This window comes from Austrofundulus limnaeus, unplaced genomic scaffold (assembly GCF_001266775.1).
Source record: "Austrofundulus limnaeus strain Quisiro unplaced genomic scaffold, Austrofundulus_limnaeus-1.0 Scaffold79, whole genome shotgun sequence".
Lineage (NCBI taxonomy): Eukaryota > Metazoa > Chordata > Actinopteri > Cyprinodontiformes > Rivulidae > Austrofundulus > Austrofundulus limnaeus.
In genome coordinates, this window is record NW_013952481.1 from 857,751 (window position 1) to 869,981 (window position 12,231).

The 12,231-nt window shown below is 40.0% G+C and overlaps 1 protein-coding gene across 2 annotated transcripts in view; it reads right to left on the bottom strand.

Moving 5' to 3' along the window:
• The window catches only part of LOC106519559 (ETS domain-containing transcription factor ERF), a gene marked incomplete at its 3' end in the record, with an annotated part of 34,514 nt that extends 26,359 nt beyond the window's left edge, over positions 1-8,155 (bottom strand). For both annotated transcript variants that reach the window (XM_014011280.1, XM_014011278.1), the window contains 1 exon segment: positions 7,498-8,155. In XM_014011280.1, coding sequence (XP_013866734.1) covers positions 7,498-7,519 — 22 coding nt within the window.
• Between the last annotated feature and the right edge of the window lie 4,076 nt (positions 8,156-12,231).

The window sequence follows — 12,231 nt, forward strand, 5'->3', positions numbered from 1 at the left end:
TTTCTAGCTCTATTTTAGCTCATGCTCGGCTGCTTTTTAGCTCCTTTTTAGCTCGTACTCGGCTCCTTTCTAGCTCGTACTCGGCTCCTTTTTAGCTCGTACTCGGCTCCTTTCTAGCTTGCACTCAGCTCCTTTCTAGCTCCTTTCTAGCTCGTACTGGGCTCCTTTTTAGCTCCTTTTTAGCTCGTACTCAGCTCCTTTTTAGCTCGTACTCAGCTCCCTTTTAGCTTATGCTCGGCTCCTTTTAACTCGTACTCAGCTCCTTTCTAGCTCTATTTTAGCTCATGCTCGGCTCATTTTTAGCTCGTTCTCAGCTCCTTTCTAGCTCGCACTCAGCTCCCTTTTAGCTCATACTCTGCTCCTTTCTACCTCGCACTCTACTTTTTTTTWGCTCATATTCTGCTCCTTTTAGCTTGTGTTTTGCTCTGAGTTTCTAGTCAAGGAGCACACGTTCTTACATTTAATTTGCAAATTGAATAAAATGTTATATATTTTTGTCTGCAATAATAWAGTCATGTCCTATAAGGCATTTACTGAAGCTTGACTGGGTTTCTGGTTCTAAGCAGAAACTGAATTAAATTTACTGAATGTCAGCTCGGGGGTGGCCGGCAAAGCAGAGACCACAAATGTTGAGGGGTGTGAACAAAGTGTCCCTGTCTGCACTTAAAGCCTTAATTTGGGAGCGCTCCAAAGCAATGAAAAGCCACCTGAATCAATGTCCGTCCCTCAGGGATTCATACATTTCTAACTCTTGACTTGTGTAAACATGTGAACAGAGGCGCGTTTTAAAAAAAACATGAAAAATATATGTATATATATTTCCACAATCTGGTTTAATTAAAGTTTCAGTTTAAACTCRTGATAAAAGGCTGTGTGGACATTTATAGAAACATTAAACAGCAGGTTTTAGTAGTTAAATTATGAATAAAGCTGGTTTTCCTGACAGCAGATTGAGTTAAAAATGCAGGTGCAATGCCAGCGAGGGGTCGGTGCAGGAAAGGTCTGGGCAGAATCAACCGAGTCCAAACAACCACAGAACCAACCTGAGCTCGGTTCTGAGTGCAGCCGGCTGGCAGGGCGCCCCCTCAGAGCCTCTTCAGGTGGTCTGTAACAAATATCCAGTTTATTCTGCTTCAGTCTACAACTAAACCAGCAGGATTTTATTGTGCTGAAGCCGAGTCGGTCGTATCAAAAGCTTCGGCTCATTCAGGAGACGGGCTGTAGCTTTTATACTTTTAAAATATTCAGCTTTATTAAAAGATAAACCTCCATAAAATCAGATATTTCAGCTTCTCTCTTTAAAACTTGTTTGCTACTTTTAGTTTCTAGCTAACTTTATCACTTCTAGCTGTTCCTTTTAATTACAGTGTTGCTAATTTCAGCTACAATTTTAGCATTAAGGCATTTTTTCTACTTTTTAAATACTGTTTTACTAACTTTAAATGAAGCATGTTTTGCAAGTTTTAGCCATCAATTTGCTCTTAGTGGCTATAGAGTTGCTGATTTTAGCTACAACTTTGCTAACTTTAGCATTRGCACAGGTTTTTCTTCTTTTAGTTACTGTTCTGTTTACTTCAGTTCAGCTTTAGCATGTTTTGTAAATTTTAACTACAGCATTGCTGATTTTAGATTTAGCATGCTTCTCTACYTTTAGCTATTATTTTTGATAATTTTAGATGAATCCTGTGTGGGTTTTAGCCACATTTATGCTACCAGTTTGCTTCTTGTAGCTACCGTGTTGCTAATTTCAGCTACAGCTTTGCTAATTTCAACTTTAGAACAAGTTTTTCTACTTTTAGTTACTGTTCTGTCAACTTCAGCTTTAGCATGTGCATTGCAAATTTCAGCTACAGCTTTGCTAACTTTAGCATTAGCACAGGTGTTTCTACTTTTAGTTACTGTTCTGTCAACTTCAGCTTTACCTACTGTTTTGCAAATGTTAGCAACAATTCTGCTAATTTAAGTCTTCTTCTAACAGTAGCTTTTAGCTACTGTTTTGCTAATTGTAGCTGTAGCAAGTTCTACTTTAAGTTGCTGTTTTGCTAATTTTAGCTCACGTTTTGCTAACTTTATCTACAAATATTCTGCTTTAATTTGTGTTCTGCTTATTTTGACCGTTAYCTGCTGAGTTTTAGCTTTCTCGGGAAGTTTTTCCACAGACTCTCAGCTGTGTTTTTACAAAGAACGTAATTTCTTTGGCTGTTTTTCCACAGGTGTGCTAACAGCCGATGAATGGACGGTGTCGTGTCAATGCTCCGGTTATTTGGAGGCAAACTGAAGCAGCTGCCACCCACCGTGGGCCGCTACAACATTCTTCTACAGAACCTCGCTGGCTGCAGATTACCTCGCTCCTCTGCTAAACCTTAATCCAGATCGTTTTGCTCCAAAGGCAACAGGGTCACGACTCGACGGGACCACGGAGGACCACACAGAGTCGCCCCCTCCTCKTCTTCCAGGACGGCCATAACGCCTCCTGAATGTGGGCGAGCTCCAGCTCAAACAGCTCCAGACACAACACAAACCCACTCCTCCGGCTCTCCCAGCCTTGGTTCGAGTCAACAGCCTTCAAACTGAGCGGCGTGAAGCCGGAGAAACTAAATAAATCTTTTTTAGGTGAGAATGTTGATTAAAACTCAAGAGATCAGAGCGCTGAGGCGGCGGGGGGCCGGGTGTCGTGTCAGGTGTTTCACTCAGATCAGTCTGCTGAACTGAATCTGTGGTTCTGCTCGACTGATTCTGCTGTTTTATCTGCTGCGTGTCRACTCACTCAGTCAGAAATATTCAGTTAACAACATGAACACATGCTTTCAATTAAAACAACTGGTGCTTTAAAAAAACAGCAGCCAAGTTAAAGTTAAACTGGAGTTTTTTGTTTTAGTTGTGAACTTTTCTTGGTCTTTTTAGAACAAAATGTAGAAACTGAACTATTAAAGAAATACGGTTAATACTTACTAAGTAAGGTACTTTCAAAGAGCATTACGTCTCACATATTTTAAATAAAAAATCCTCTCCAGCTGATTGGAGTTTGTACTTAGGAACATGTCTAGAGCTGAAAAAACAACACTGTTGATTAATATTTAAATAAACCGGTCCAGATCTGCTTCTTAAATCATAAACAAAAGGGTCGCCGTTGATCTGGGCAGTTAAATAATGAGCTCAACAATATCTGTGGATTTCCTGGCATTTTTTAGTCACCAGCTCCGTTTTTGATGCTTTGATTTCATCTTTGCTGAATTAAGAATTAACTAATTTAAATGTCACGTCCCGTTCTTTTTGTATCTTTGCTGAAAATGTAATTTTTTTAATTCAGTTTGCAGCATTTCTCTCTCCAACACTGGTACAGAACGGTTTTCTTAATAAAACTTTCCATGAACAGCATCATCATTGGTGGAAAAAGTCCTAGTTTATCATAAAACATGTTTTTTTGCACAGACTGAAGGTTGTTTTTACGACACTAATCAGAAAACATGTTTTCGTTGTTTCTGCCTCGATGAGGGCAGCCTTTCCTATCATTGATTTTCTATATTTGAATAATAAACAGAGCTGCAGGTGTGGGGGTCTAAACACTTGCATTGCGTGGAGTTTTATTTATTTAGCCAGCATCAYGTCACCTGCTGTGCGGCGTGGAGGCTCGGCGTGGGTCAGCGCAGCCACCGTGCGCACACACTTCCAAGAAGAAGGGGCGGGGCTTAGCATCAGGAGACGACGGCAGCGGCGCTGACCCGGGCTGCAGTTTGAACAGCACATCAGAGACACGCTGACGTCATCCCCCGCTGAGGTTTTTCCAGGCTCTGCTTGCCCGGGCTTGGCTCAGTAGTAATCAGGAATGTGATCAGGTCAACCTTTGTCGAACTAATCGCTCACAGAAACCGCATAATGAGAGGAAAACCTGAGGAAAGTGCAATCTGTGGCGAGCACTTAGGTCGAGTGTAAAAAAAGAAAAAGGTTTGTCACAACTCTGCACCGGCTGGAGACCCAGTTATTACCAGTTGTCCTGAGACACTGTGACGTTTTTATGACAGAACAAGCTGAAATGAGAAAACTGTAATCCTAAACATGATTTAGAGTTTTGTTTGTCTCGGAGCTTCGTTCGGACTTGAACATCGACAGACATGTTGGCCTCCTGTCAGGTGAAAAATCACATTTTTCAGTGGTTTGTTTTCCTTAAAAGTAATATTTTTCAGCCTCTCCATGCATTTACTGCCTGTTTTTTATGCTAATGCAAATAAATACAACAATATGACAAATGTTTGAGGAAAAACTGGAGATAAATGATTAAATAAACACCACTTGCTTTTGGAGAAAGCTGCTATTAGCTCACCWTTAACTTTTTATAAAGACTTGAGCATTTTTCTTCATACTCTCTATGACTAATAAAGTACCAACTGTTTGATAAAACACTTTAAAGAYAGATAATAACTTTATTTGTCATGGTTCCTACAGTTTAAGGCAAGTTAAATTCAAGACTTTTTCTTTTTAAGACCTCTTTAATGCCACTTGAAATTAAATTTAAGACCAATATCACAATAAACACAAATGAAAAAAAAACCCAGTTAGCAACAATTTTAGCCATTTTTATACAAAACTAGCTGTGAGGGCATTTAATAAATTATTTAAAAAGATAAATCAATGTTACCAATTCTTTGAACATTTGAGAGGAATTACAATCATTTTATTTTAAAGACCTCTGAAGGATTGATGTAAGACTTTTTAAGGCTAATTAAGGCCTTATTTCTGGACTGATAAATTAAGACTTTTTAAGGATGTGCAGGAACCCTGTTTGTGTAGCACCTTTCTAAACAAACGTTACAAAGTGCTTCACACTGAAAAACTATTTAAACCTCAAAGACAACATGAAACAAAATATACTAAATCAATTACAATAAAACAAAAAAAAAACATTAAAAAGTAAGTTTTAAGTAAAAATCTAGCCTGTCTAAAAATTAGTGATTATCCCTTTAAAGGCAACAATCTGCTTTGATCTCAGCGCTAACTGCGCTAGCTGTTAGCTCGTTTGATTTAAACTAGTTTTCCGAGCCGAGGCCGTTCAAAGAACCTCCACCGACACACGCGACAAGTTTTATTATCATAATAGTGATTAAAAATCTGTAACAGTGAGAATGTGGGTCATTAACTGAGTTATTAGAGCCATTAAACTCTGCAGACACTTCCTGTAATGAGTCGAGTAAATSAACAACACAAGCTCCGCCTCTAACCAGCAGCCTCTCCACATGGACCGCCACACAGCGTGGCGGCGGTCCGGCAGCTGTGACGTCTCACGTGTGGAGTGTTGTTGATGTAAACGGGTGGACGCAGGTGGAAAAATGTGAGCTGCTGGGTCCAGACTCCTGACTTCCTGAAAGGAAGACGGAGGAGGCGGACCCCGTTATTTGCTTTTGTTACAGATTAAATTTGTCACTGGGTGACGTCACAAAGCAGGTTTGTAAAATCTGACTCAGCTTTCCTTTAATCCAGGAAAACTAAAAGGAAGCTGGAAATCATCAAGWAGGAACTACCAAAAACCAGTTTGTCTCTGCCAAATGTAAACTTTTATAAGATCAGGACTTCAACCAGAGGACTAAGCAGCGCCGTGACTTGTGGGTCAAAACARGACGGTCGACTTTTAAAAGCAAACGAAGAGTTTAAAGTCTGAGCCTCAGGACTGTGGAAGTCATTCGGAGGGAAAATGACAAAAATAGGCAACAATGACTGAGAGGATCTATTTAAAAAAAAACAAACGTGCACCTAAAACTAACCCCAAACCTTCAGTTTTAGGACTTGATCTAATTTAAAAGGTAAAAACCCAGAGTTTGAAGGAGTGCTYGTCACCCTCTCCAGGTGTGCACATCTCCAGCAGCAACATAACATCTGAAGCCACATTTCTAATTATGATGTTGTGTTTGTGGCGAAGCGTTCCCCTTTCTTTTTCTTTTTTTTTTTAAACATCTATTATGGGCTCTGGATGTCTGCCCGCCCCATATCACCACAGAGCAATTTCTGACTAAACTGAATTTAAGGAGCACCTAAACGCACAATGGGGGGAAAATTATAATCATTTCAGGGAAAGCAGTAAAGTCGCAGAAAAACGAGAGGAATTCTGAACGGTGGSAGAGTTGAAATTTGAAGCTGAGGTGCAACGAAAAAAAAACAACAAATAAAAATGTTGATAGAATTCATTTAAAACCAACTTTTTCAGCTTTTGACCTGAAAAYATCCACAGGAAAGATTTGTGACCCTGAATATTCTCTAACTAAACAAACAACACWGAAGAAAAGTGGATAAATAAAGAGATTCATCAAAAATATACAGTTTTATCCCCATTTATGATTATTATTGTCAGTTTTGTAACAGTTACAGTGCTTTATTAGACCTTTGAAGATTGGGACAATCAACCTGGAAGGTCAAAGGTCACTGAGACACTACCTGAAACACTGTATGTAAGGTAAAATACTACTCAATAAAAAAGTGAATTTATCAACGTTTTTTCTAACAAAAATTATTTTGAACATTTATTTTTGTAGATTTTGTGCTTTTAGTGGGCTGCAATGTGGGTAAAAAAAAATCACAACTCAATGATCTGTTTTCACTTCAAGTAATCCAGCATTTTGTGGGATTAAAAATAATCTTAATTTAACAGGGATGTGTTAGCTTGCCTCTATGAATTACGGGGTAATAATGTAATCGCTCACGCTGGTCTGTTAGCAAAATAACTTATTAGATGTATTTTAATGAAACTTTCAGGAAATAATAATAATGATCTCTACAGCTCATTAACTAACCTAATTAAAGATGGCTGCCACGGCCAACTTATCTTTAAGAAAAATAAAACTTTTAACTCAAGTAATTTTAAAGATAAGGTGTTAAAATTAGTTAYGGAGGTAGTTGAGAGTCATCCCCAACATATAATCTGATCAGATCTGTAAAACTAACCAGTTCTGTAGGTCAAGATGATTTATTTATTTCCTAAAACTGATTTTTATCTCTTTAGAGGTCAATCCAATCATGAGAACAGTTCCATGATAAACTGTTTAAATTAAAAAACAAACAAAAAGTTTATATCCTGTTGTATTTTCATCCACTCTAAAATCTAATATATCAACTTACTCATTACTTTTGTTAAAAGTAGTTTTTTTATTTGTTTAAACTCGTTAATGTGAACATAAAGGTCCAGGTTTCCATCAGGCCATGTGTGGAAGCAGAGCCGCTAAAAGTGCTCCAGGAAACCGTCTCTACAGTCGCTCCTACTGTAAACATTACATCATTTACTTTGTTACGGTGTGAAATGTTTTTTAAAAAGTACTGGATGTGATTGAGTTTGACACTTTGGAGCTGCGGTGCCGACTGAAACAACAACACGGATCCGGTTTGAAGCGCCATAATTTGGTCACTTTCCCTGGAGATGAGCGAAGAGTTTGTGCTAACATGCTAACCGCTGCCGTTTTTAGGGTTTAAAAACCGTTAAAAAAGTGAAATAAATAGAGTTAAATATATACTCACCCGTCTCTGCCGGGGTCTTCATCGTTGTTGTGGTCTTCGGCGGGCTTCTTCCGTCACTTTCCCCGTCGACTGGTAACTTTGGACGGTAGCTGTTAGCCGAGTTAGCAGCGGCGGGACCCCGCTCCTCCTTCCCCCGGTGTTGTCCTCACACGGCGCGGCTCGTTGGAGAGGCTCTGCCCCGATCAAGAGCTCCGCTTCTTCAGTGCAGGCTGTTTCTCTCCGTTTGATTTGATTTCTAATAAACTATCGAGGTTTGGTTTAAAAAAAAACTTTTGCTGGGGGGTGTTTCTGGTGCAGAAAAGTTGCTCCGAGCCTCTCGGAGGGGGTAAATCCAGCAGCCCGGGTCTGAATGGCGCAGGTCAAAGTTTGGAGGAGTCGTGCTGCCGTTGGCCGCGGGTTGGAGACGAGCGGCGGAATGCGTTTAAAACCTGACTCCGGCTGTCGCTGCTGCCGCGGTCCGTCATCGTCATCCTCCTCCGGACAACTGCGGAGCTTCAGGGAGGAATAAAACCCTCTTCTTTCTCTCTGCCCCCCTTTTTTTTTCTCTCCGGATCACTTTTTCTTTTTCCACTCAGTCACTCCGTGTTCTACCACCCCCCCTCCCTTCCAATCCTCACGCGTTCCGGGTGTCGTGTTTCGCTCTCCTCCTGCCGCACGGGGCCGCCCACGCGGACCCACGGAGGGAGGGAGGGAGCCAGGAACCGAACACCCACTTCCCGAAGATCGTCTATGCAGACAGATGGGTGTCCTGTTTGACTTTTATCACCGTAAAACAACACTATTCACGAGGAAATGACAAATAAAAACGAACATAAATGTGTGAGATTATTTCTCTAAATATATTATTTGTATGTGCCGTTAACAAACAATTGTAAAACGAACGAAAACTTTGTATTTTATTAATACAGAAACCCATCAGGTTTATAGACGATCTTTGTTCAGAACCCACTGCCGCTGCACGCACTTTGTCGCGTCACTGAGTTGCCGTGGAGATCAAATACCGCCGCGGGTGATGAGAAGCCCTTTTACTGTCACCGCGAGCCCGCCAAAAAGCCGCCGACCGCCATTTTGATCCGGTTTGAGGAGCAATCAGCCTCCAGGAAAGAGATTTAACTGATTGTAATTATAAAGAAGGACGCTGCCTGTGGTTTATCAGGTTTATGTTAGCCTTACCTCCCTACTAATTAAAAGTTCTGGCTCATCTGGACCAGGTTTTGGTTCTCATGGGGTACTGGTCCAAATGAGAAAAGAAAAGCATGAAAATATAAGCAGAGAAATTAATTACAGGTGAAGTTAACACAATTAAAGATGGCCGCCRCAGCTACAGGTGTCCTTTCACTTCCATTTTCAAAGTTTTTATTTTCAATATTAAAGCAAAAAAGTCATGTTTTAATGTTCGTGTGACCCAACTTGATTTACAAGAAAATTTCCAGCTCACCAGGGGAAAAAACAAATTCCAACACGAATCTAACTTTGTTTTTGTGAGATTTTAGCCCGACATGGCGCTGTGTAGGTGGGGAGACGCCCTCAGGAGCAGAARACCTGAATCATTTAAAACTAAAAGAAAAAAGGATGTTCTTCCACAACAGAKTTTAACATCTTATCAATGTTTTATAAATAAAAACATTTTCATTTAGGAGATTAAACATCACAGATGGCTGAGGTTGGTGTTCTGGTAGTTATACTCATAAAAACACCAAAACTTTGGACCAATACCACTTTTATGATTGRTAATGTCATTTTTGCTGTTCTTCTACTTTAAAGTGCCTGCGACATGCCTATCCTTCTTTAAATTTAAGTAGGCTACACATAATTTTACCCATTTTGTCCCATGACTGGTCTATTTTCTTTGGAATTTGGCTCAGCCAAAGTGAAACAGGAAGTGACATCAAAGGGGAACTCATTAATAAATAAACTTACTGGTCTCTGTTTATTAAAACAAAGTTATTTAAACTTTAACTCTTCTTCTTAACTCGTCGTCTCTCTTTGATAGCGACTAAAATAATSTAAATAAACAGATTCTTCTSTGCAGTCTGTGTTGTTTTGTATCAACGCTCTGTTTACATGCWGACATTCCCCTTTGACATCACTTCCTTTTTTTCACATGCAAATATCTCGACAACCGTTMATCTCAGCAAYGTGAAATTTGTTTGCAATTTGTTATTAATGYTATSTTTTCAAAAATGCATTCATGTTTATTACAAAAATTTTATGTCTCAGGCACTTTAAACTTTTTTAAACTTCTATCAGCTTTCTTTAYTAATTTAAGACTTTTATGCTTATTTTAGCTGTTTATGCAATTTAGGCAAATTTTTTGTTTTCCCTGTTAATTTCACATTTTTTTGCTATTTTAGAACAAACTAAAATATTTTCATCTTTTTTTCTACAAACATCTTTAATGTTAAGCGTTCATGCTGCATTTTAGCTGGAATTACAAAATCTGTAGTTTGTTTAATGTTCTTGTATTGAGTGTAAATTTAAAAGAAAGCAAATAATCGATGCAGAAATGCGTAAAATTTCAGTTTGTTGTTTTGTTTTCCTGCTGAGCATCAGATGGTTTTGGTGATGAAAGAAACAAAAGCTCAGCGGGACGTGAGCGGGTCAGGGAGGTGTCCAGTGATCACAGTTGATTGTTACTGAGGGAGTAAAGAGACGAATCAGTGAACAGGAGATCGATCAGGCGGGTATTGGTTAACATCAGGGTTTGATTAGTTTGGATTTTAGCACATTTGTTTGTTTTCATTAAAAGTCAGGAAATTCGTCTTGTTTTGAAAATGGAAGAACGGGCCTGAGGGGGGTCAAATGGCAGCCCCACCCAGAAAGAGCTGCCGACAACAACGGGATAGGCTTTGTTGTTTTTTGGTACACTGGTCCATCTGCGCTCAGAAGAAAACRCTTTTTCAAACCCAAAGAGCTGAAAGAAGAAGGCTTGTATGCTCCTGAGAGGCCGGCGTCTGTGTTTTCCTGCTGAGGACGGAGTGATGAAGACATTTTCCATGTCGTGTTGCTCTGAGCTGCAGCTCCACGGTGTGTTTGTGGAATAAGGAGGCCCTTGTTTCTGTCTGTCTGCCCTCTGGCTGGTCAGATGATGTCTGTCTGCTCTTGTCCTTTTGTCAAAGCTGTCTTAGATGTGAGGAGAAGACAGAAAAAAGTTGCAAATGGATGAAAGAAAAGAAAGAGGATTTTAAATTAGGATAAAAATAAGAGCTGGATGACTCGTTGGAGAGGGGGGAGAAGGAGAGAAAGAGCGAGGCGGGGAGTGAATGGGCCCTTTGTGATCAAAAGCCTTGTTTATTTTCTTGGCGCTCGAACTCTTCAGGAGCCACATTGGGCCTGTCTGCRCTGTCGAACTCACCCGACATCCCAGCAACCAGCCGTGAGTCACCGACAGGAGCCGGGTCAGTTCAGAACCAAAACAAGCACAACAAGGATGGAAAAGGGGGTTCTGAATGTCTGAGCCACTCACAGAGCACTTAGTTCAACATCCTGWGCAGCAGAACGGTGGCAGTCCTGAAGAAAACACATTAACATCAAGTTAAAACGTTTCTGATGAGCAGGTGTCATTATTTTCTGTTTGTTTCTCTAAAGTTCTGACAGCACAGGCCAGTTTAATGCATTTTATTTTTCCTCACTACATTCTGATGACTTTAAATCATCAGCTCACAGGAAGATCCACAACAACGAGACACAAAAAGGCCCATACTGGGTACGAAGACACCCAAGTTTGGTACAAATAAGACTGACAGTGGGTTCAAATAGACCCATAGTGGGTACAAAGATCCATAGTGGGTACAAAGATCCATAGTGGGTACAAAGAGGTTGACAGAGGACACAAAGGAACTCATAGTGGGTACAAATAGATCTGTAGTGGGTACAAAGGTTCATAGTGGGTACAAATAGATCTGTAGTTGGTACAAAGATAAGTTTGGGTACAAAGAGATCCACAGTTGGTACAAATAGATCTGTAGTGGGTACAAAGATTCATAGTGGGTACAAATAGATCTGTAGTGGGTACAAAGATTCATAGTGGGTACAAATAGATCTGTAGTGGGTACAAAGATCCATAGTGGGTACAAAGAGGTTGACAGAGGACACAAAGGAACCCATAGTGGGTACANCCATAGTGGGTACAAATAGATCTGTAGTGGGTACAAATAGATCTGTAGTGGGTACAAAGATTCATAGTGGGTACAAAGAAACCCAAAGTCGGTACAAAGATTTGTTTGGGTACAAAGAGATCCACAGTGGGTACAAATAGATCCATAGTGGGTATTTCTGTGAAAGGCGCTTTATAAATAAAACTTTGCTTACCGGTACTTACTTACTTACAAAGAGGTTGACAGAGGGCACAAAAGAACCCATAGTCTGTACAAATAGATCCATACTGGGTACAAGGACACTTGTAATGAGTACAAAAAGTTCTGTAGTGGGTACAAAGAAACCCAAAGTCGGTACAAAGATATGTATGGATACAAACAGATCTATAGTGAGTACAAAGATCCATAGTTGGTACAAAGAGATCCATAGTGGGTACAAAGACACTTGCAGTGGGTACAAAGAAACCCAAAGTCGGTACAAAGATACTTGTGGGTACAAAGAGATCCATAGTGGGTACAAAAAAGGTGACAGTGTGCACCAAGAGACCTATAGTGGGTACAAATAGATCCATAGTGGGTACAAATAGATCCATAGTGGGTACAAATAGATCCATAGTTGGTACAAAGAGATCCATAG